The sequence below is a fragment of the Stomoxys calcitrans genome, chromosome 4 (assembly GCF_963082655.1).
Source record: "Stomoxys calcitrans chromosome 4, idStoCalc2.1, whole genome shotgun sequence".
In the NCBI taxonomy this organism is placed as follows: domain Eukaryota; kingdom Metazoa; phylum Arthropoda; class Insecta; order Diptera; family Muscidae; genus Stomoxys; species Stomoxys calcitrans.
The window spans coordinates 147100452-147126165 of record NC_081555.1 but is presented as its reverse complement, the minus strand read 5'-3'; the positions used below and the strand labels follow the sequence as shown (position 1 = coordinate 147126165).

The 25714-nt window shown below is 39.6% G+C and overlaps 1 protein-coding gene across 2 annotated transcripts; it reads left to right on the top strand.

Annotated features, from left to right (window-relative positions):
- Positions 1-543: 543 nt before the first annotated feature.
- On the top strand, positions 544-25714 carry LOC106089772 (juvenile hormone acid O-methyltransferase-like). 2 transcript variants are annotated; one of them, XM_013255750.2, is made up of 4 exons: positions 544-837; positions 24726-25101; positions 25156-25442; positions 25503-25714. In XM_013255750.2, exons 2-4 carry the CDS (start codon positions 24728-24730, stop codon positions 25667-25669), a joined length of 828 nt encoding a protein of 275 aa, XP_013111204.2. In that variant the 5' UTR covers positions 544-837; positions 24726-24727; the 3' UTR covers positions 25670-25714. The 2 variants fall into 2 exon arrangements, with proteins under 2 accessions (XP_013111204.2, XP_013111203.2); XM_013255749.2 differs by lacking the exon at positions 544-837 and having other exon boundaries at positions 24690-25101.

Genomic DNA, 25714 nt, shown 5'->3' with positions numbered 1-25714 from the left:
TGTCTGTCCGTCTATCTGTCTATCTGTCCGATTGTCCGTCTGTCTGTCTGTCTGTCCGTCTAACCTTCTGTCTGTCAGTCCGTCCGTCTGTCTGTCCGTCTGTCTATCCGTCTGTCTGCCCATCTGTCTGTCCGTCTGTCTGTCTGTCCGTCTGTCTGTCTATCCGTCTGTCCGTCCGTCTGCTTGTCCGTCTGCTTGTCCGTCTGCTTGTCCGTCTGTTTGTCCGTCTGTCTGATAACATGAAATCTTAGCCAGGTGATGTTCATTTCTGTTCCTATTCTGATGAAGCTATTGTTCGATGTTTCATAAAGCAGGATTGGGGAAATAGACATTTTGTGGTTGCGTTTGGAAAATGCTAAGACCTAAACCTATCTGCACGACTATCTGTTTGTCAGGCAGTGTATCTCTCTGTCTGCCTGGGAGTTAGGCCTTTGTTACCAATTGCCAAAGTAAATCCCTTGACATTACTTTCTGACATTTATTGTTACATATTTTTAAATTTTTATTTAAAAAAGTTATTTTAATTGAAAGTTATGGCAACAATAACGTTAACAATGATCAAAGAGAATTTTAAACCAATTTCAATATAAGATACTCAAATAATATTACAAATATTGTTGCAAAGAAGATTTTGCACAACCACAAGTGCAATACAAAAAAAAATTCAAAAATCTATTAAATTATCGCCTTTTCTTGTGCCATCGAAGACAATGGAAACTTTCACATTTGAGAAAATTTGCAAACAGGCCAAGCAGACCAGACCAGCGCAGGCTATGGGCAATTGTTACATTAACAACAACAGCAATTCAACAAAAGCATAAGGCCAATTAGTTTATGGTAAGCCTACAATTTTGGCAATATGTTGCCAAAAACTTTTAACTTGTGTAGCACAATTTCCGAGGAAAAGAAAAAAAAAACACAAAAAATCAGGCCAAAAATGAAAAGAACCAATTTGTAAAGCAATTATGATATCAACACTTGCAAAAGTTACGCATACAACAGCATAGTTGCTATAGATACTCTAACGTCTTTTCACACAGAGAAAGTTTTCCCATGCAAAGTTCTCAATTGGAGTTTCGAGAATGGAAAAATCCTTAAGAGAGTCTGATGCAAGACCCACAATGCAAGGCAAATCAAATTTTGGCTTACCAACATTGGCAGCCAGGAGGGAAACATAAGAAAAGCTTGAAACAATGAGTGGCAATATCTTAACGGAAAACTTTTCACAATATAGAAGAATTGAATGCAGATTTGTCTATTGTCTATGGTAAAAATACCAGTCTCAATTCTAAAGGATTTGTTGTTCAGGTTAAAAAAAAGTTAAAATTTAGTTTAAAGAACAGAAACGAAGGAAGAGCGCATGGCCCCTGCGTCTTCTTGGAGGACTGTGACTTTCAAGAATGGTAAAGTGCCGCCTTCTTACGCAAGAGTGAGTAGGAAGCACAACAGAGATGAGCTGACTTATGCAGGTATCAATATCGTCAGTGCATTCGGTAGGATTCCACCAGATTTTTGTTCCCAAGTTGAGGATCTGGTTAACGAGCGGATTTTCAAACATGTGTGGATCTCTGTAAAGGGTCCACCCAGACAAATGAGCTACAAGTATAGAGGGGACATCTTTACGCTGAGTTTTGCGTTGGCGGCATGTATTGATACCGTCAAAAAGCTCGTTGGAGATATCCACGCTCCCTGGGAGGGTGCAAAGCTCGACCTGGTGAGAAAGATGGACGTCCCCAAGTTCACAAAGGCGATGGTCTTCATCAAGGGATGGGGCAGTAAATGTGCGACGGAACGCATGTTGGGATTCTTGGGCAAGCTAAACTAAGGTTCGATCGTAGAGAAGAGGTAGGTCTTCTATAAGGAAAAGAAGGAGGAAGGAACTCCTTATGGTTGGTATTGATCAAGAACAGGGAGCGGTCGATGAGGACATCGCCTACTCTCAAGAAGTCCACTTACTTAAGATTTTCACTACTATGATAGACAAAGATCCAAATATTGCAACATCAGGCAATGCATGCACAGGAAACCCAATACAGCCTAAATCACAAGGACCCTATGATGCAACCATTACCGACTTTCTCACGATTTTGGAAGACTAGTATAGGCAAAGGACCTAATACTGAAACTTCAGACAGGGCAGTTTCAGGAAAGTCAATACAACCTAAAGAACAGGGAGTGAATGATGAGATTATCACCCACTTCCAAGAACCCCATTTAATGGAGGACCAATGATTTAGGTCATCCAAATCCGACGGAGCGAGACAGCTACACATGCTCTGATGGAGAAAATCAGCAAGTGCATATTACCTTAATGGGAGTGAGAGCAGAGACAAGTAGGACATGCTGAGGCTTTTGACGAAAACCCATTTTCCACAGAATACGATGGGACTTACGGAGACACCGGTATCTGGGAAAAATGAGATTGATCGAAGGCTTCTCATTACAGAATTTATGGTGAAGGTTTCCTTGGGAAGCTTCAAAACAAACAGCATGCCTATGTCAAGGGAAGGTCGGTGGAGACTGCCCGGCACGAGGTTGTGCATAAAATAGAAGAATCCTTCGTTGCCAAAACGTGACATTGGCGGAATGACACAATAATGCAGTCCTTAAGCCAGCATTTGATGGATCCGGTCCTTAGAAACTGGATAAACCTTAGCATATGGTGGATAAATTGTGTGTCCCACGATGCAAATATAAGGGAGAAGGTGGCACAGGGCATGACACAGGGGACATTTTATCGCCACTCTTATGGGTGACCACCATAAATGACACTTTACGGATGCTGACTGTGGAGGGATTTGAACCCGTCTGCTACGCAGTATATGTTATAATACTTTTAAGCAAGAACACGAACTAGCTTTGCAGAAGGACCGAAAAGGTCTTGCAGATGGCACACGACTGGGCTAGAGCTAGGGGTCTCAATGTTAACCCAGAGAAGACTGGAATCTGCATGTTTACTAGGAAGACGAAAGTGGACCAATTTGACGCACCACTATTCCATAGTAGAACAATTTCGGTATCTGATAACGTCAAATACTTAGGAGTGATCTTGGGCAGGAAACTGAATTTGAAGTGTCACATTCAGGAGCGTACTGAGAAGGCTCGCAGATTTTGGGCACTATGTAGACGGGCCGTAGGCTCGAAATGGGGCCTGAATCTGAGGATATTCCACTAACTCTACAGGAGCGTGATAAGACCAATACTAATTTAAGCCTAACTAGTTTGGTGGACTGCGATAGAGAAAAAGTGCAACGTAAGGACCACACAACAGGTTCAGAGAACATGTTGTCTTGGCATAGGCGGAGCGATGAGAACCACGCCCACTAGGGCACTGGAGACTACTGTAGATATCCGACCCATAGACATACATATTAAGTGCGAGGCCGTCACTGCGGTTATGAGACTTAAGCCGATGGGGGAATGAATTGATGATACAAAACCTAGAAGTAATGGACGAGGTTTCCGATCGGATATCTGAGATGACACTTGAGGTCGAGCGTAACGCACTGATGCCAACGGCAAGGTCTTGGACTGACGGAATCCTAGTATCGCCATCTGGAAGATCATTGTACACAGATCGCTCAAAGCTAGAGGACAAAGTGGGCTTGGGTGTCTACATTGAGAAACCAGGGACCGAGATCTATTATAGACTGCTTGACTATAATACGGTCCTGTAGGCGGAGATCCGCCGATCAAGGAATGCGTGAAGTGGTGTGGTGTGGCAAGGACGTCGAGTATGAACATCTTTACGGACAGTAAACAGGCCAAAAGGAACCATAACAACCAGGACGGTAAGATCACGAACAGTCTTGTAATATAAGAAGGATATTAACGGCTTCTCAGAAAATGAAACGATCCGCATGGTTCGGGTGCCGGGCCATAGTGGACTAACTGGCAATGAGAAAGTAGATGATTTGGCAGTGAAGGTCAGAGAATTGCCGTCAATAAACTTGGTTAACCCGAAACCTTTCGGGCTGGCGCAGTCAGAGTTAAGGGCGTGGTCGAGTAATGTACATGTAACCCTGTGGAACAGCGAAACGGTCGGTAGGACGGCGAAAATCCAATGGGGAGATCGGGAACGTGAGAAGACAAGTCTATTACTGAAAGGAAGTAAGAAGGAGGTCAGAGTAAGTTTTCGGAATCATAGTGGGACACATAGGACTTCGGGATCATTTATGGAAAATCGTTGCGGCAAGTGATAGCATGTATAGGGTATGCGGGAACGATGATGAGACCTGGGAGCGTTTCCTATATTATTTCCCAGCTTTCGCACCATACACACCATACCAGTCATGAACCAATTTATGGGCGTGGCATGGAAAACAATTAAGGATTTTGTTAGTAGCACGGAATTTAGTTTTTTTTTTCTATGTTACTTTTTTAGTATTTAGAGCGCACAACAAGCCGATTACTGGCTTAGGTGTATGGACATAGTTGCATGGTGCGGATTAATATCCGCACCCTCTTTTCTACCTAACCCAACCTACTTGCTTAAACATTGGAGATGATTCTGAACTTTAATATTAGGGGGAAACTGGGGGAATTTTTCTTTTCCAAGCCCAAATACGCATATTACATGTGCAGATAGGACGACTCTGCGATTCGTAGTGTCGTGCATCAACTAGAGATGAGTTTTCCGTTTGAGGAAGTTTCATTGGAGGCATTTCTGGACATAATATGCATTCGTCCGCCATAGAGGCTTCCTGATTCGATTTAGCTGTGTCCGTCTGTCTGTCCATGTATTATTGTGATCAAGGTACAGAGCGTATTTTTTGTCGGATTGTCATGAAATTTTGGACAAGTCACTTTTTCGAACGCCATTGATTTTGAAAATCGGATAAAATTTAGCTATAACTCCGATATACATCTTTTATCCAATATAAACTTTGAAGGCCATTGTTGTCACAATTTTGGTAGGATTTTAGCAAAACTTAGCATGAGATGTTTCATTTTATGCTCAAATACGTGTGCGCAATTTCATTAAAATCGGTTCAGATTTAGATGTAACCGATATGGTATTTAATGCTGTAGAAGCAAAAATTTTGGTTCGATCTTTAAAAAAATTTGCACGAGATGTTTTATTTGACGCCCCAATACGTGTGCAAAATTTCATAAAAATCGGTCCAGATTTAGATATAACTCCCATATATATCTTTGCGATATGGACTTTTAAAGCTTAGTAGTCTCAATTTTGACACGATCTTTACAAAATTCTACATGGGATTTTTTTTTTTTTTTTTGACTTCCTAATATGTGTGCGAAATTTCATTAAAGTCGGATCAGATTTGGGTCCCGTATGTTGTAGTAGCCGTAATTTTGGTCCGATCTTCACAAAATTCTGCATGAGATGTTTTATTTTTCATCCCTAAACGTGCGAAAATTTCATAACAATTGGTTGAGATTTACATAAGGCTCCCATATTCAATTCGACTTTTCGTTTTCTGGGTTTTTGAATAATGCATTTTCACCCGGTTTTAACTACATCCATTGGAACAATTGGGAGGAATGATTCCATACAGACTTAAGTCCGTTATATTGTCATCACTTAAACCAAGTTACCCCCTACAGATTCTAAAGAAAGTACCTCCCATTTGAATTATTGCTTACCAATAAAGAATCCACACCCGCTCTGCACACATGACGGGCATAATAAATGTTTGTTGAAATATCATAAAGGCAGCCGCTTTGATGCTGCTGCTGATAGCTATGATGGAGATAATAATGCATGGCTGTAACGTACCATAATCACAACGCATCCCACTCCTTACCATTTATCTTCTGCGGCATAACCTCATGCTCATGCAGGCACATACTCAAACACACACAAAAAACAAACACATACGCACAATCACACTCAGATCGGCAGGTGAACAATAGTAATTGCATTGGAAAATGACTTTTAAGTTATTTATGATTATAATCATTTCCAGAGAGCATTTTCTTGCATTAGATTCGGGCAAGCAGCACGAATAGAAAATTATTTTGAACATTTTGCAATGCAGAAATTTATTGCAGAAATGCAGCAGAGTGTCACACAGAGTGTTGTTGATGTGAGTAGTGTGGCCATATGGTATGGCATAATTCAAATATATTCCGGTATTAATCATATTTGCCAGGGATATCAGGGAAGTTATAGTTTGGTTATGTTTAAGAGGCAGTTTGCCATCAGACTCACTTAGACATTATCGTCCATTGTGACACCATAGAAATAGGAGAAGGAAGACACACAAACAAACAAAAACAAGTAAAAAGGTGTTAAGTTCGGCCGGGCCGAATTTTGGATACCCACCACCTCGGGTATATATGTTAACCACCTTTCATTAAGAATTTCGACCGATCTGGACCAAATTTACGAAGGAAGTCGAAGGGCTTGACACAACTCATAGTCCCAAATTTCATCAAAATCGGATACTAAATGTGGCTCTTTTGGGCCTAAGACCCTAAATCGGAGGATCGGTCTATATGGCAGCTATATCCAAATCTGGACCGATCTGAGCCAAATTGACGAAGGATATCGAAAGGCCTAACACAACTCACTGTCACATATTTCAGCAAAATCGAATAATAAATGTGGCCTTTATGGTCCTAAGACCCTAAATCGGAGGATCGGTCTATATGGCAGCTTTATCCAAATCTGCACCGATCTGGGCCAAATTGACGAAGAATGTCGATGGGTCTAACACAACTCACTGTCCCAAATTTCAACAAAATCGGATAATAAATGTGACTTTTATGGGCCTAAGACCCTAAATCGGCGGATCGGTCTATATGGGGGCTATATCAAGATATAGTCTGATTTAGCCCATCTTCGAATTTAACCTGCTTATGGACAAAAAAGGAATCTGTGCAAAGTTTCAGCTCAATATCTCTATTTTTGAAGACTGTAGCGTGATTTCCACAGACAGACGGACGGACATGGCTAGATCATCTTACTTTATAGGGTCGGAAATGGATATTTCGATGTGTTGCAAACGGAATGACAAAATGAAAATACTCCATCCTTCGGTGCTGGGTATAAAAAAGCGCAACAATGTCATTTTCATTACAATATATTGGGTTGCCCAAAAAGTAATTGCGGATTTTTTGAAAGAAAGTAAATGCATATTTAATAAAACTTAGAATAATTTTTAATCAAATATACCTTTTTTACACTTTTTTTTCTAAAGCAAGCTAAAAGTAACAGCTGATAACTGACAGAAGAAAGAATGCAATTACAGAGTCACAAGCTGTGAAAAAAATTTGAACAAAAGTTTCCTTGGAATATTTATTTTCGACAATTAAAGATCTTTTAGTGAAATACCATGCTACGAAAATAGTATATCGCTTGACTAACAGTTTAACAATATAAGCGCCTTCATGTGAATCCCATATGATCTCTAGTCTAGTCTACGAATTTAAGTTTAGATGTAAGGTTGATGTCTGAATTAGTGGTGTTTTCGGGGGAGAGGTAGTCCCCCAGTCCTGAAAAAATATCAGCATCGTGATCTTGTCTTAAATACCATTTATTTAAAACCCAAATTGCCATTGGCTGAAGAGGAGTTTACAGGATGAGGCGTCCCCCAAACACATGGCCCCAAAATAGGTTATCAAATACGTTTTCTACTCCCAAATACCTTTATTTGAGGCACATATTGCGATGGTCAGTAAAAAATTGCTGTTTGTGGCGTAATTTTGGGAAAGGGGTAGACCCCCAGAAAATTGGTCCCGAAAGTGGATATCAATTCTTGCTCTACCCTACAATTCTTTTCTTTTTAGCTCCACAATGACATGGTCGGTAAATATGCCCGATTTAGGGGTGTTTTGGGGATTGGGGTGGTCCCCCAAACACTAAGCCCGGAAAATATATCAGCAACGTGCTCTATTCCCATATATCTATATATCATTTATTTGAACCCCATATTGCCATTGGCCTCAAAATTGGATATCAAATTCGTTTTCTAATCTCATTTAAACTCCTTATTGCAAAAGTCAGCAAATATGTCCGGTTTGGGGTATTGGCCCTAAAAGCAATGTATATTAAATTCCACTCTCTTTAAGACCCAGATTATCTTGGTGAGCAAATATGTCCTATTTGGGGGTGTTTATGGTGGTGGGACGTCCGCTAGACTGTTGACCCCTAATGTTGATATCAGATACGTGGGCTACTCCCACATACCTTTAATTTGAGCCCCATATTTCAATAGTCGGCAAACATGACCTGCTTGGGGGGTGTTTTGGGGAATGGGCGGCCACTCAGTGAGTTGGCCTTGAAAATATATATCGGATTTGTGTTCCACTTTAAAAACCCTCATATTTGAGCCTCATATTGCAAAAGTCAGCAAATACTTCCTACTTGGGTGGTGTTGTGGGGGTGGTGTGGCCCCATAGACACTTTTCCCAAACATTGATATCAGATTCGTGCTTTACTCCCAAAGACCTATCATTTGAGCCCCATATTGCTATGGTCGTAAATTTGTTCCCTTTGGGGGATGTTTTTGGGGAGAGGCGGCTTCCCAAACACTTGGTCCCATATTTGGATATCAGTTTCTAATTCTACACTCAAATACCTTTTATTTAAGACCCATATTCCCATGGTCAGTAAATAAGTCCTGTTTGTGGGGTGTTTTGGGGAAGGGGTCCACCCCCCCAGAAACGTGATCCTACATTTGGATATCATATTCGTATTCTACTCACAAATACCTTGCATTTGAGTCCTATATTGCCATGATCGGTAAATATGTCCGATTTAGTGATGCTTTGTGGGTTGGGTGGTCTTGTGGCGGTGGGGTAGCCCCATAGGCACTTTTTCCGAATATTGATATCAGATTTGTGCTTTACTCCCAATGAATGTGTCTCCTTTGGGGGATGTTTTTGAGGACAGGCGGCCCCCTAAACACTTGGTCCCATATTTGGATATCAGATTCGTATTCTACATTCAAATACCTTTTATTTAAGTCCCATATTCCCATGGTCAGTAAATAAGTCCTGTTTGGGGGGTGTTTTGGGGAAGGGGTTGACCCCCAGAAACGTGGTCCCACATTTGAATATCAGATTCGTATTCCACTCGCAAATACCTTTCATTTGAGTCCCATATTGCCATGGTCGGTAAATATGTCCGATTTGGGGGTGTTTTGAGGCTTAGGGTTGTCGCCCTAGCACTTGGTCCGACAATTGGATATCAGATACGTTTTCTTACCCTAAGTACCTTTAATTTGAGTTCCATATTGTCGTGATTGGCCAAAATATATGTTTGGTAGGTTTTAGGGTGGGGCGGTCCCCCTAGGTACCCTATCCGAAATTTTGGATACCATATAGGGTACTCTCATATAGTACCCTATATGAGAGCACACAAAATTTCGCTTAAATCGCACCACCCATCTCCAAGATATGGCGTTTCCGAAAATTATGGTAAGGGGTAGGGTCCGCCCCCTTCAAATAACAAGAAAATCGGTTCAGCCATTTCTGAGTCTATAAGGAACACACAAACATACAAACAAACAAACCTACAAACAAATACAAATTGATTTTTATATATAAGAAGATGAGAGCTATATCTAAATAAGAACCGATTTCCATGAAACTCACCAGTAATGTTGAGAGTCGTAAAAAATCCTTCCTGCCAAATTCCGAGAGAATCGGTTTACAAATGACCATTTTATTGCATTATTACTGAAAATCGGACGAACATATATATGGGAGCTATATCCAGATCTGAACCGATTTTTTCCAATTTCAATAGGTTTCGTCTCTAGGACGAAAAACATGCCTGTACCAAATTTTAAGACGATCGGATGAAAACTGCGACCTGTACTTTGTACACAAATTAACATGGACAGACGGACGGACAGACAAACAGACAGACGGACGTAGCTAAATCGAATTAGAATGTGATTCTGAGTCGATCGGTATGCTTGTCAATGGGTCTATAAGATGCTGCAATCTTCTAGACCCATATTCTTCTAAATCAACCAATATGGCAACTCTGTATATGATTAAACGTGTTGGCATGTGACCGTGTGCGTGTTCATGCATAAGGTGAGTACAAAGCGATTTGTACTTGTAATGGACCAGCACATAGTCTACTAACATCCCTGCTCATCGACATCAATAACAGCAGGATAATACTAAAGCAGATGCACACTCCACACTCTCAAACAGATGCCCATACTCAAGTACCTCAGCTACAGGGTAATAACTTGGAGTCATCCTACCGTAGATGGAAAACAGAATAACTTCTGCCGATGCGCTTCCTATTGTTTTAGGTTGTGCCTCACCCCCGAGACCACTAGACGGAAGTGAGGCATTTGGATTGTTCTCGAATTACCACAACATGTGGTTGGAGTGGTAAATGACTTGGCCAGGTCTCACTCTTGGCCAGTTGATGAAATCTTAAGTGCATTTCATTTCTATGCCATTGTGTGTGATGTGCCTTATTTAAGTATTCAATTTAATTTAATATGTATTCCGTTATCATTTTGAAAATGTCATGACAATACATGGCCATTAACTTAAGATGTCATCATTATGGCACTCAACTATCCTTGGGGTCCTTAAATGATACTGTCGATATTAGTCTTAATATTAATATGTCAGTCACAATATTGGCGAAGTAATTTCAATAAACTCATTTATACAGATTATATATTTATAAATTGTTAATAGTTGTAAATTTGATAATGGCAAATTAAATATTTAAATGAGTTGCATTAGTACATGCTGAAATGGACTGAAATTATCAATTCATATTGGTATTTATAATGCAAATATCATAATAAATGATCTGTTAAAAGTTTGTTGGGATTTAGCTTTGAAACTTATTTGGGGGCTAAGAGGCGATTTATTGAAAAAAAAAACAAGAATTATAACAACAAGCTTTGGTATGGTTGCTGTGGTTGGTTTTTCAGTGTTTGGGGTTAACTTAAATTTCATATACACTAAATAGGGTTGTGCCAACATCTGAGGCTTTAGACTGTAGGTTTAAGTCACTTTAAGTCTGTAGGTTAAATTTATTGGAGCCCTGAGTTATATGGGACCCCTTAATAGTGAGTGCGGGTATTGGAGTCCTCAACACCCCTGCCCAATAAATTTCCTATAGACCGAGTTCCCGATTAAAAGTCCTAGGTTAGCTTAGATTAGAAGAGGATGATACCAAAATGAACGTCTTGATATCCGCTATGGCCCTTGTTTGGGGCCCTCCTTCACCGACAATTTTTGCACCGAATTCCATCATCTCTCTTTATGCCGCGTACAATCCAGAAGCGGACAATTTTTGTGCACGAAAAAGCTCGCTGGACTCAGCTCAACGATTTCTTCTACAGTTTTACTTGGAAGCTTAGATTTTTATACCCACCACCGTAGAATAGGGGGTATATTCATTTAGTCATTTTGTTTGCAACACATCGAAATATCAATTTCCGACCCCACAAAGTATATATAAAGGGTGATTTTTTTGAGGTTAGGATTTTCATGCATTAGTATTTGACAGATCACGTGGGATTTCAGACATGGTGTCAAAGAGAAAGATGCTCAGTATGCTTTGACATTTCATCATGAATAGACTTACTAACGAGCAACGCTTGCAAATCATTGAATTTTATTACCAAAATCAGTGTTCGGTTCGAAATGTGTTCATTCACCGTAACGTTGCGTCCAACAGCATCTTTGAAAAAATACGGTCCAATGATTCCACCAGCGTACAAACCACACCAAACAGTGCATTTTTCGGGATGCATGGGCAGTTCTTGAACGGCTTCTGGTTGCTCTTCACTCCAAATGCGGCAATTTTGCTTATTTACGTAGCCATTCAACCAGAAATGAGCCTCATCGCTGAACAAAATTTGTCAAAATTTGAACACATTTCGAACCGAACACTGATTTTAGTAATAAAATTCAATGATTTGCAAGCGTTGCTCGTTAGTAAGTCTATTCATGATGAAATGTCAAAGCATACTGAGCATCTTTCTCTTTGACACCATGTCTGAAATCCCACGTGATCTGTCAAATACTAATGCATGAAAATCCTAACCTCAAAAAAATCACCCTTTATTTCGGATCGTAGTAAAATTCTAAGACGATTTAACGATGTCCGTGTGTCTGTCCGTCCGTCTGTTGTAACCACTCTAGAGCCTTCAAAACTTGAGATATTGAGCTGAAATTTGGCACAGATACGTCTTATTGATGTGCGCTGGTTATGTTCTTGAATGGGCCAAATCGGACCTTATTTGGATATAGCTGCTATATTGACCTATTTTCCGACAAAGGGTCTAATGCCCATAACAACTTTATTTTTCATCCAATTTTGTTGAAATTTGAAGCAGTGAGTAGTTTAAGGCTACCCGACATCTGACCCAAATATGGTTCAGATCGGACTGTATTTAGATATAGCTCCCATATAGACCGATCTCCCGATAAAGGGCCCTAAGGCCATAATAGCTTTCTTTCTTAACCGATTTCGCTGAAATTTGAAATAGTGGGTTATTTTAAGCCTACCAACATCTGACTTAAATATGGTTTAGATCGGACTTTATTTAGATATAGCTACCATGTAGACCATCTCCTGATAAAGGATCTGAAGGCCATAAAAGCTTTATTTATTAATCGATTTCGCTGAAATTTAAAACAGTGGGTTATTTTAAGCCTCCCGGCATCTGACCTAAGTATGGTTCAGATCGGACTTTATTTAGATAAAGCTGCCATATAGACCGATCTCCCGATAAAGGGTCTGAAGATCATAATAGCTTTATTTCTTAACTGATTTCGTTAAAATTTGAAAGAGTGGGTTATTTTAAACCTCCCGATATCTGACCTAAGTATGGTTCAGATCGGATTATATTTAAATATAGCTGCCATATAGACCGATCTCCGGATAAAGGGTCTGAAGGCCATAATAGCTTTATTTATTACCCAATTTTGTTGAAATTTTAAAGAGTGGGTTATTTTAAGCCTCCCGATATCTGACCCAAATATGGTTCAGATGGGACTATATTTAGATATAGCTGTCATATAGACCGATCTCCCGATAAAGGGTCTGAAGGCCATAAAAGCTTTATTTTTCATACGACTTCGCTGAAATTTGGAATAGTGCGTAGTTTTAAACCTCCCAACATCCGACCCAAATATGGTACAGATCGCACTATATTAAGATATAGCTGTTATATATACCGATCTGCAAATAAAGGGTCTGAAGCCCATACAAGCTTTATTTTTTAACCGATTTCGTTAAAATTTGAAACAGTTAGAAATATTCACACTCCTGATACCCTACCTGAATATGGTTCAGATCGGACTATTTTTAGATATAGCTGCCATATAGACCGATCAGCCGATAAGGGGACTGAAACCCATAAAAGCTTTATTTATTACCCGATTTCGATGAAATTTGAAACAGTGAGTAAGTTAAGACCTCCAAAAATCCATCTTTAATATGGTTCAGATCGGTTTATAATTGGATATATCTGCCAAAAAAAACCAAATTTTTTGTTCTACAAAATTGAATTGTGACATATATATTAGACCACTCAATGTCTGTGCCGAATTTGGTTGCTTAAGTTATCCAATTTTCACCGGATTGAGACGAAATGGGGTTTACATATATACCCAAGGTTGTGGGTATCCAAAGTTCAGCTAGGCCGAACTTAATGCGTTTTTAATTGTTTAAGAATCAAACTGTAACTAACATCAACAAGTCCCATTATTTTTTTACTCTGTTCATCCCTGGTTCTTTAATCAATGCGGAACCAGGGATGAACTTATATTGTTTCTATATTGTTCCCATTTAAGAGGAGGATAAATTGGTGAATGATGAACATTTATCTGAGTAAACATAATCATCCTTTTACATATAGTGGCCTTACCTCGATCCTTCGTATCCAAGATTGGCCTGGCGATGGGCCTGGCGATGGAACTTGTAATACCAACGCTTATGCCATGTCCATTGCTTTCTAATTAAAAGTCTAAGATGCATAAAAGGCCGAACTTAATAAATTTGAACATTGAAATTTAAATAAGGCAGAGTTTAAGTTTGTCTTCATTCACAGATGATCAGGATGACATGACTATCTTCATTTTCAAGACAACCATGGACAACGTGGATGCTAAAGTGGTTGATGATTCCGTCTCCAAGCCCAGCATCCACCCTTGTAATCTGTGTCATCAACAATATCATCAGCATTCAAAACCGTATCATCATAAATGTCAAAAACTTGCATGACAAACTTCAGTTTTTGTATGCCATACACAATGTCAGCCCACACGCACACACACACACCAAAACAAAGGACATCAGACATTGGATGCCATGAAATGGGAGCGAATAGTGCAACCATTTTTTTCTCTGTTGACAACACAAAAACAAAGATAAAATATGCATTAAAATGTTAAATCTCCGCATGTTTTTCTCTACTATTTATGCGATATTGTTATTCTAATGGCTGTGTTGACCTTAAGTTGTAATTTAGTGCAGTTTGTATGCCATAAGACAACAGCAAAAAAACAAAAAACAACCTCAACTCAACGAATTTATAAAATTTATTGTGGGTTTTCTAGGATAAATGTTGCGAGGACATCCTCCACATCACGCTGGGTGTTGGCTAGGGCGTTAATGTAAACAAATTAAAATTTTCAAAGTAGATGACTTTCTAACAAGTAAAAGCGCTTTAAATTCGGCCGGGCCGAACGTTTTATACCCTCCGCCATGAATCGCAACTGACTAGTTCTTTGAATGAGTTTTTCAAATATAAAGATGCTAAATCGAGTTATCGCCCGATATGGCCTCACTTTTCATGGCTGTTTGAAGTCATACAAAAATACCACATTTATAATATTTGCAGAACAAAATATTGGTCTTTTTGGTAGCTATATCCAAATATAGGCCGATCCGAAACATATACGACACGAAAGCCTAACATAAGTCACTGTCTCAAATTTGAGCCAAATTGGATTATAAATGTACCTTTTGTGGTGCCAAGACCTTAAATCGAGAGATCGGTCTATATAGCAGCTATATCCAATTCTAAACCGATCTGGGCCAAATTGCAGAAAGATGTAAAAGAGCCTAACATAACTCACTGTCTCAAATTTCGGCGAAATTGGACAATAAATGTGCATTTTATGGGGCCAAAACCTTAAATCGAGAGATCGGTCTATATGGCAGCTATATCCAAATCTTGACGGATCTGGGCTACAATGTAGAAAGTTGTCGAAGAGCCTAATACAACTCACTGTCCCAAATTTCGGCGAAGTCGGACAATAAATGCGCTTTCTATCAACCTAAAACCTTATATCGAGAGATCGGTCTATATGGAAGCTATATCGAAATCTGGACCGATCTGAGCAAAATTGAGGAATAATTTTTGAGGACCTAACTCAACCCACTGTCCCAAATTTCGGGGAAATCGGACAATAAATGTGATTTTTATGGGCTCAATACCTTAAATCGAGAGATCGAGAGATATGGCAGCTATATCCAAATCTGGACTTATCTGGGCCAAAATGCATATACTTGTCAAAGAGCATAACACAACTCACTGTCCCAAATTTCAGCGAAATCGGACAATAAATGCGCTATTTATGGGCCCAAAACCGAATATAGAGAGATAAGCTATATCCAAATCTGGACCGATCTAAGCAAAATTGAGGAATAAAGTTGGAGGGCCTAACTAAACCCACTGTCCCAATTTTCGGCGAAATCGGAAAAAAATGTGATTTTTATGGGCCCAAGACCTTAAATCGAGAGATATGGCAGCTATATCCAAATCTGGACCGATCTGTGCCATATTGCTGAAAAATTTGGAGGGCCTAACTTAACTCGCTGTCCCAAATTTCGACGACATCGGACAATAAATGCTCCTTTTATGGGCCCAAAACCTTATATCGAGAGATCGGTCTCTATGGCAGCTATATCTAAATCTGGACCGATCTGAGCCAAATTGAGGAATAATTTTGGAGGGCATAACTCAACCCACTGTCCCAATTCGGCGCCATCAGGCAATAAATGTGATGTTTATGGGCCAAAGATCTTAAAATCAAGAGATATGGCAGCTATATCCAAATCTGGACCGATCTGTGCCATATTGCAGAAAAATTTCGAGGGCTTAACTTAACTCGCTGTCCCAAATTTCGACGACATCGGGAGATCGGTTTATATGGCAGCTATATCCAAATCTGGACCGAAAGGGGCTAAATTGAAGACGGATGTCGAGTGGCCTAATGATGCTCACTGTCACAAATTTCACAGAATTGGATTATAAATGCGGCTATTATGGGCCTGAGACCCTAAATCGGTGGATCGGTCTATATGGGGGCTAAATCAAGATATAGCCCATCTTCGAACTTAACCTGCTTATGAACAAAAAAAGAATCTGTGCAAAGTTTCAGCTCAATATCTCTATTCCAATCCGCCGAAATTTAGGGATGTGGTCGATAGTAACTCAGGCAAGAGTTCAGCAACAACTGCTGAAATTTAGCGATGTGGTCGATAGTAACTCAGGCAAGTGCTCAGCAACAACTGCTGGGTCCTGATTCCCCAGCCCCACCGCATCCATAGACCTTCAGTTTCAACTTGTTAAATTCGTAGGATACAACTCCTTCAGACTTGTTGAGATCTGCGAGATAGCTAATGTTTAGGACGGAGAATGCATGTCTCCGGTCACCATTATTCTCATCCAATCTACCAATCTTCCAGTCGGTTGTTGAAACATTGAGATAACATTGCCTTAGTCTTCCAAGTATCGATTCAGGATGGGAGCATGAGCCACTGGTCGAGAAAGAATATCTTCCTTGTTGACAAAATCAGTGCAGCACTCCTGGCCAGATCTCACCAATCTTTTTTTTAGCGCACAACGATACATTTCAATTGGGCGTTGATCCCCTAAGGCAATTAGTCTGTATTGGCTCCGATACCAGCCTTCATTGTCACAAACTGGAGGAGACCCAGGAAATTTCGCAAGGAAATCGGATTATACTGATGACAGTCCATTGACTATCCCACTGCAATTATTCCTGCTCTACTTCCTTGTCGACAACTGCCATTACCAAACTGTCCCTAGCGACATTGGCAAAGGTCCTTAGACCAGTGTTACCGCAGTCTTTTAGCTGACTGCAGTACAGTTCCCGAATCTAGACGTGTAGTCTTTGGGATAGCCTGTGCAGCGAATCCCCGAGCCCAATTTAGTAAGTCTCTCTCTCACTGTTAGTGAGAATCTTAGGATCATTCGCACCAAGCCTCTCAATATACCTGAGAGCGACGTCTCTTATATTTTGCCAATCTCTTAAAGAGCGTGTTGGAATGCTGGGGAAGGCCAATGGTCTAGGAAAATTGTAGAAATGGAAAGATAGAATAGGTTCGACCTTGTCCTTAAGTCTCGAAGCAGGTGTCTTCGTCAAAAGCCCCTGCTGAACAGTCGTCTGTCGGCTAGTGGAGCCTGTAGTAGCCACTTCACCAGTCAAAGTTTTTAGTAGCAGACAAGATGTTACGGCCTGATACCACCAATCCAACTGTTGGGTCTTTGGAGTCCATTCTAAACCTTTTTTCGGGCTCTAGATCTACCGCTTCACTGGAAACAGACGCAGATCATCAACTGCCTAAAGGATACCACTATCGCAGCTAACCTTGAGTGGCATAAATTTTTCTTCCAAAAATAATGACCTATTAGGAGTTACAGAAAAATTCTTGCGTAGCAAAATAACAAAACATCCGCTCCACTCAACGGTTAACCAAGAATTAAAGGTTGTAGACTTATTCCAATTTTTTCGTTTCGCCCACTGTGCGTCGAGAGTAGATCTTCCTCTAAGGATGTTTATTAGAGAGACGGGAAACTTTCTCCTTACCGCAAAAGCCACGTCATTAGCGTATGCGATCATTTTTGCACCACTTTTTGCCAGATAGAGTTGCGACAGTGTTAATGGCTGAAGACAGTTCGCCTTCTTCCCTCAAATTTGTATCGGTTTTTTCAATAAGGACTTGACAACTTTTTATACCCACCACCGTAGGATAGGGGGTATTTTCATTTAGTCATTCCGTTTGCAACACATCGAAATATCAATTTCCGATTCTACGTAAGTATATATATTTCGGATCGTCGTAAAATTCTAAGACGATTTAATGTTGTCCGCGTATTTGTCTGTCTGTCTGTCCGTCTGTTGTAATCACTCTAGAGCATTCAAAAATTAGATATTGAGCTGAAATTTGGCACAGATACGTCTTTTTGATGCACGCTGGTTTAAGTTTTTGAACGGGCAAAATCGGACCATATTTGGATATAGCTGCTATATAGACCGATTTTCCGATAAAGGGTCTAATGCCCATAAAAGCTTTACTTTTCATCCGATTTTGATGAAATTTGAAGCAGTGAGTAGTTTAAGGTTTCCCGACAACTGACCTAAATATGGTACAGATCGGACTATATTCGGATATAGCTACCATATTGACCGATCTCCCTATAAAGAGTCTGAAGGCCATAAAAGCTTTATTTATTACCCGATTTCGCTGGAATTTGGAATTATGCGCAGTTTTAACCCTCTTAACATAAGACTCAAATGTGGTACAGATCAGACTATAGTTAGATATAGCTACCATATAGACCGATTTTCCGATAAAGGGTCTAATGCCCATAAAAGCTGTATTTTTCATCCGATTTTGCTGAAATTTGAAACGGTGAGTATTTTAAGGCTTCCCGACAACTGACCTAAATATGGATCAGATTGGACTATATTTATATATAGCTGCCATATAGACCGATCTCCCAATAAAGAGTCTGGAGCCCATAAAAGCTTTATTTATTACCCAATTTCGTTAAATTTTTAAACAGTGGGTAGTTTTAGATCTCCCGACGTCCGTCCCAAATATGGTTTGTATCGGACAATATTTAGATATAGCTTCCATACAGAGCGGTCTGCCGATGAGGGGTCTAAAGCCCATAAAAGCTTTATTTTTTATCCGATTTTGCTTAAATTTTCAATACAAAATTCAACAATAACTTACATTTATTAGACCACTCAATGTCCGTGCCGCATTTGGCATAGGTTATCCAATTTTCAGCAGATTGTGGCGAAAGGGCGTTTACATATACACCCTAGGTGGTGGGTATCCAAATTTCGACCCGGCCGAACTCAATTCCTTTTTAATTGTTTTTAAATGTAACACAAACCACTTGAGATATTTCAAAAACTTTGTTAAATCCAAACACTTGTCAATGAAACTTGACTTCGTTCATATGGCCACCTCGGGTATATTTAGTCCAGCGTTTTTACCCAATTTCCGATGACTCGGCCGCATATTACAGCCGAAATGGTCGCTATTTGCCGTTAAATGTTGGCTTTGAGCTCTTCCATCGAAGTCGACTGGTTGGTATAGACCAATGACTTGACGTAGCCCCAAGGTAAATAGTCTAGAATTCTCAAATCGCACAAACGAGGCAGCCAATCGACTGGGCCATTTCTTGGTACAACAAGCTCATCAAACTTACTCTTTAATAAATCGATTGTAACCTGTGTTGTGTGGCTTGTGTCACCATCCTGTTGAAACCATATGTCATCCAGGTCCATATCTTCCGCTTCAGGCCAAAAATAATCAGTGAGCATGGTGCGGTAGCGTTGTCCATTCAAGGTAATGTGACGATTGGCATCGTCGACAAAAAAGTATGACCCAATGACGTCGCCGGCATGCAAACCGAACCTAAGAGTTATTTTTTGTGGATGATGTATTGATTCGTGGAGCACTTGTGGATTTTCACCAGACAGTTCGATGATAAATTCAAAGTTGTCAAGTCCCTCTTGAAAAACCCTTTGAATTTTTTCCTAAATACAAAGTTAAATCAAATTAATATGATTTTACAAATGATTTTGTTCATAAATTTTCTCTTTCCAATCACAAGCAAATAAGAAATATATTTTCAAATTTTGTTGACTATCATTGACAATAATGGAATATTGATGACCACATTCAATACATAATCATATACACATAGATGCCATTACTAGCATTTGTTTGTATTTTGTAAATGGATTTTGAAGAAGTCAAATACTCATTAAATTTACATTAAAGTTGAATTTGTAAAAATTTCTGTCGAAAAGGAAAACACAAGATTGCAGCACAGAAAATGCAAGGCAAGGCCCTTGATAGTGTATAACGCTTATGAAAAGGAAAACACAAGATTGCAGCACAGAAAATGCAAGGCAAGGCCCTTGATAGTGTATAATGCTTATGTTGTTGCAAAACACTACCAAGACTGCATTGGAGTAATGGTAAAACTCAAATAACGCATTTAAGTTAAAAGAAGATGGCCGGAGCCAATCATTATTAAGGATTTTTGGCAAACCTTATGCACACTTTGCTATGAGAAAATTATTACGGTAATTTCCTATTGGGATGTTTGTGGTCTAATATTCATTAAACACTATACCTTTATGAACTTTATGCAGCATGCTTTTAGGGGCGCTAGCTTCGAATGTCATTGAAATCAATATCGAAAAGTAATTACCCCGCCAGCAGGGCTTGTGGCAAGCCTGGATTCGCAGTGCAGAGATTGTGGGTTCAATTCCCATCAAAGCCTTAGAACTTTCTCTCCTATCGTATCCCATAGGCAAAAGTTGTTTAAGAAAGTTTGACAGAAAACTGGCATTGGACTCAATGCATTACCCCATTTCATGAGGTTTACCTGTAAACACAATTTGTAATGATAATGACATTGCTTTCACAAACCATTCCATATCTGCTGGTAGATGATTTTTCCAAATTCACAAAAATTCAGTTCATACACATAATAATAAAGACTTCCATGTTAACAGGACGCCAACATATTCAACAAAAGAAAACTTTGCTGCATTAAAATATTTTGCTTTTCGACTTATGTCCAACATTTGAACATAGACAATCAGACTGATTTGTGTGTAGAGAGAAAAAGACAAAATAAAAAAAAAACGAGAAAACTTTGGTTATTTATTTGCAAATTAGTTTATGCCAAATCAACACAACTTATACTCAACGACTCAAAGCAATGACTAAGATTCAAGCAATAAAGCCCTTCTTTTAATCCTCCCACTGATGGCATGGCAAACAAAAAGCAAAACTTTTTAATTCTTAGTTTGTGGGGACAAATGTTTTTGGGTCCTGTGTCCATAAACACATACTAGTAAAATTGACAATTATTTTTTAGAAGTATTGACAATTCTTGGTAGTAACCGGATAAAATGCTTGAAGTGTGAGAAAGAGAACAAATTTTATGTTGGGTATAATTAGAAAAGTTTCATGATTCCATTATTGTGAAACCAAGGTCATTACTTGCTGTTGGTGTGGAGAGAATGTAAAGGATGTATGTTAAGGAATTATTGCAGTGAAAGTTGCGCAGATCTAAGACAATTTAATTAGAAATCTTGAAGAGAAAGTTTTCTCTTAGTAGGTTATTTCAATATATGAAATGGGGAGTTTGTTGATAGTAACAGCATCAAAGGATTCTGGAAATTTTTTTTCAACAATCGTTGCTTTTTATAAAATTTTTGGTTTTAACCAGCACCCCCAATACGATGAAGGGGTACGAATCTGGTCATTATGTTTGTAACAGCTCCTAATATTGATCTGCTAGCCCATAAAGTACATATGTTTATTATAGCCACCATCGAAGGATGGGGGTATATTCATTTTGTCATTCCGTTTGCAACACATCGAAATATCCATTTCCGATCCCATAAAGAATATATATTCTCGATCAGCGTAAAAATCTAAGACGATCTAGACATGTCCGTCCGTCTGTCTGTTGAAATCACGCTACAGTCTTTAAAAATAGGGAATATTGAGCTGAAACTTTGCACCGATTCTTTTTTGTGCATAAGCAGCGTAAATTCGAAGATGGGCTGTATCGGACTATATCTTGATATGGCCCCCATGTAGACCGATCCATCGATTTAGGGTCTTAGGCCCATAAAAGCCACATTTATTAACCGATTTTGCAGAAATTTGGGACAGTGAGTTGTGTTAGGCCTTTCGACATCTTTCGTCAATTCGGCTCAGGTCGGTTCAGATTTGGATATAGCTGACATATAGACCGATCCTCCGATTTAGGGTCTTAGGCATATAAAGGCCACATTTATTATCCGATTTTGCTGAGATTTGGGACAGTGAGTAATGTTAGGCCCTTCGACTTTCTTCGTTAATTTGGTTCAGATCGGTCCAGATTAGGATATAGCTGCCATATAGACCGATCCTCCGATTAAGGGTCTTAGGCCCTAAAAGAGACATTTATTATCCGATTTTGATAAAATTTGGGACAGCGAGTTGTGTTTGGCCCTACGACATCATTCGTCAATTTGACCCAAATCGGTCCAGATTTGGATATAGCTGCCATATAGACCGATCCTCCGATTTAGGGTCTTAGGCCCATAAAAGCCACATTTATTATCCGATTTTGCAGAAATTTGGGACAGTGAGTTGTGTTAGGCCTTTCCACTTTCTTCGTTTATTTGGCCCACATCGGTCCAGATTTGGATATAGCTGCCATATAGACCGATCCTCCGATTTAGGGTCTTAGGCCCATAAAAGCCACATTTGTTACCCGATTTTGCTGAAATTTGGGACAGTGAGTTATGTTAGACCCTCCAACGTCCTTCGTTAATTTGGCCCACATCGGTCCAGATTTGGATATAGCTGCCATATAGACCGATCCTCCGATTTAGGGTCTTAGGGCCATAAAAGCCACATTTATTATCCGATTTTGCTGAAATTTGAGATAGTGAGTTGTGTTAGGCCACTCGACATCCTTCTTTAATTTGGCCCAGATCGGTTCAGATTTGGATATAGCTGCCATATAGACCGGTGTCTCGATATATGGTTTTGGGTCCATAAAAGTCGCATTTATTGTCCGATTTCGCCGAAATTTGTTACAGTGAGTTAAGTTTAGCCCTTTGACATACTTCTGCTATATCGCACAGATCGGTCCAGATTTGGATATAGCTGCCATATAAACCGATATCTCGGTTTTAGGTTTTGGGGCAATAATTAATTTATTGTCCGATGTCGCTGAAATTTGAGATAGTGAGTTGTGTTAGGCCGCTCGACATCCTTCTTCAATTTGGCCCAGATCGGTTCAGATTTGGATACAGCTGCTATATAGACCGATCTCTCGATTTAGGGTCTTAGGCCCATAAAAGGCGCATTTATTGTACGATGTCGTCGAAATTTGGGACAGTGAGCTAAGTTAAGCCCCTTGACATACTTCTGAAATATCGCACAAGTCGGTCCTGATTTGGATATAGCTGCCATATAGACCGATATCTCGATTTTAAGTTTTGGGCCCATAAAAGGCGCATTTATTTTCCGATTTCACCGAAATTTGGGACAGTGAGTTGCGTTCGGCTCTTAGAATCTTTCTGCAATATGTCACAGATCGGTTTAGATTTAGATATAGCTGCCACATAGACATATGAGGCCACCGTATGGCAGAGGTTAGCACGTCCGCCTATAACGCTGAACGATTGGGTTTGAATCCTGGCGATACCATCAGAAAAAATTTCAGCGGTGATTTTCCCCTCCTAATGCTGGCAACATTTGTGAGGTACTATGTCATGTAAAACTTCTCTCCAAAGAGGTGTCGCACTGCAAAACTCCTTTCGGACTCGGCAATAAAGAGGAGGCCCCTTATCATTGAGCTCAAATTTGAATCGGACTGCACTCATAGATATGTGAGAAGTTTGCCCCTGTTTCTTAGTGGAATGTTCATGAGCAAAATTTGCATTTTGCCACATAGACCGATCTGTCGATTTAATGTCTTGGCAGAAATTTGACACAGTGACTTATGTTAGGCTTTTTGACTTCCATGTGATATATGGTTCAAATCGGTGTATATTTGGATATAGCTACCAAAAAGTGCAATATTTTGTTCTAGTAAGTACAATGTACTTACTAGACCACTCAATATCCGTGTCGAATTTGGTCCAAATCGGACCATATTTCGATAAAGCTGATATGGGGGCATAAATTATGTATTTTTCACCGGTTCATGGCGAACGATGGTTTCAATATATATCCGAGGTGGTGGGTATCCAAAGTTCGGCCCGACATTCTTACCTCTGCTCTACGGTGACCTTTAACTTTTACAGTACCTAATTTCAGCAAAATCGAGTAAGAAATGTTTATTTTGCTGGGGCCTAGACCCTCAAACGGGAGATGGTTTTGTATTGCAGCTACACTCAAATATGGAACGATTTTGACTATACTCGGCACGGTCGAGTTAGTTCGACGAGTTCAACAACAACAACACCGTACCAAATTTCATCAAAACTGTGTAGGTAATGAATCAAGAGCTTATGTAGGGGGATAGTGGTGGATAGCTAGAGCGCCGAACCGATTTTCACTCCTCAGAGCAAACGTTCACCAAAAACGCTAGTAAAATGCAATCTATCCAACATAAGGTTATCAATCCAATTTAAGTGATTGGCCCACTAAAACAGGTTTCAATATTCATTTTGATTGGAAATAAGACAAATGCCTCAATGTTGAGCCTCCCTCAATGAGGGAGGGGGGGAGGTTGTATGAAACATAAATCGTTTTACTGATAACAGATGCAGCAGCGATCAGTGAACCCAAAACATATAAAATGTCATATAAAGTGTAAAAATAGCAAACACGTGCCAAATATGACTCAGCTCGAATGAAAATAATTGCTAATGTGACAGAGATAAGAATAAAATGCAAGTGTAGTGTCTTGTCACCGGCGCTAACACATAATGCCTCAGTCTACAATAAACGTTCATTACAGCAATGCATTCTCCGCTAGAATATCGCAAAGCCCATCAGGCACAGCGTGAAGATGCTTCACAATTGATTGAGGAATGTTTGCCAAAACTCAAATGGCGTTTCGATGGTCACGACACATTAATCGATGTGGGCTCCAGCTCTGGTGATATTCTCTTCGATTTTATCTATCCAATAATGCCTAAAAATTTTACTCGCGTTGTTTGCACGGATGTGAATCCCAAAATGGTGAAATATGCCAAAGAAATCTATGGCACATATGCCAAAACCGAGTTTAGGACTTTGAATATTGAATGCCAAGAGGGAGTGGGTGAGCAGTTTAAGGGACGATTTGATCATGTCACATCGTTTTATGCACTACACTGGACAAAAGATCTAAGGTAGGTAAAACGGTGAAAAAAATCAATTAAAAGTTAATGTTTTCACATGCTCAGGAAAGCTTTTCGGAATATCTACGAATTACTGCGCAACGAGAATGGTGATTGTCTACTCCTTTTCTTAATCAATTGGAGTAAAGTCTATGGTTTTTATGACATTCTTAGAAATTCCGTTAAATGGTCTCAATACATAAACAACTTGGAACGGCTGACAGCTCCTCTACATTACTCAAAAGATCCTAGACAAGATTTAATGGACATTTTAAATGATTTAGGCTTTTCCAAATACGACATTGAAATAAAAGATAGAATTGTCCATTATGACAGTGAGGAGATATTTAGAGGTGAGGAATAAACTTAGGGAAGAATTTTAATAATGAATTATTTCTGAATTGCTTTTACAGACAATATGGTGGCCATAAGTCCATTCATTACCAATGTTCCTTTGGAATTGCAAGAACAATTTGGTCATGATTTAGTTGAAGCAGCCGCTTCTTTAGGCTGCCGCGACGAGGAGGATGGCAGTTTTCGCATATCATACAAAGTTGCTGTGGTACTGGCAATCAAATAATTTTATTTTCTGTAACATTTATAATAAAAACATTGCATGTGTAAA

Excerpts from the sequence above, each read along its gene's own strand:
- LOC106089772 (XM_013255750.2), top strand. The coding sequence starts at position 24,728 with ATGCATTCTCCGCTAGAATATCGCAAAGCCCATCAGGCACAGCGTGAA. Across the intron at positions 25,102-25,155 it reads CACTGGACAAAAGATCTAAG|GAAAGCTTTTCGGAATATCT; the intron begins GTAGGTAAAACG and ends TCACATGCTCAG. Across the intron at positions 25,443-25,502 it reads CAGTGAGGAGATATTTAGAG|ACAATATGGTGGCCATAAGT; the intron begins GTGAGGAATAAA and ends TTGCTTTTACAG.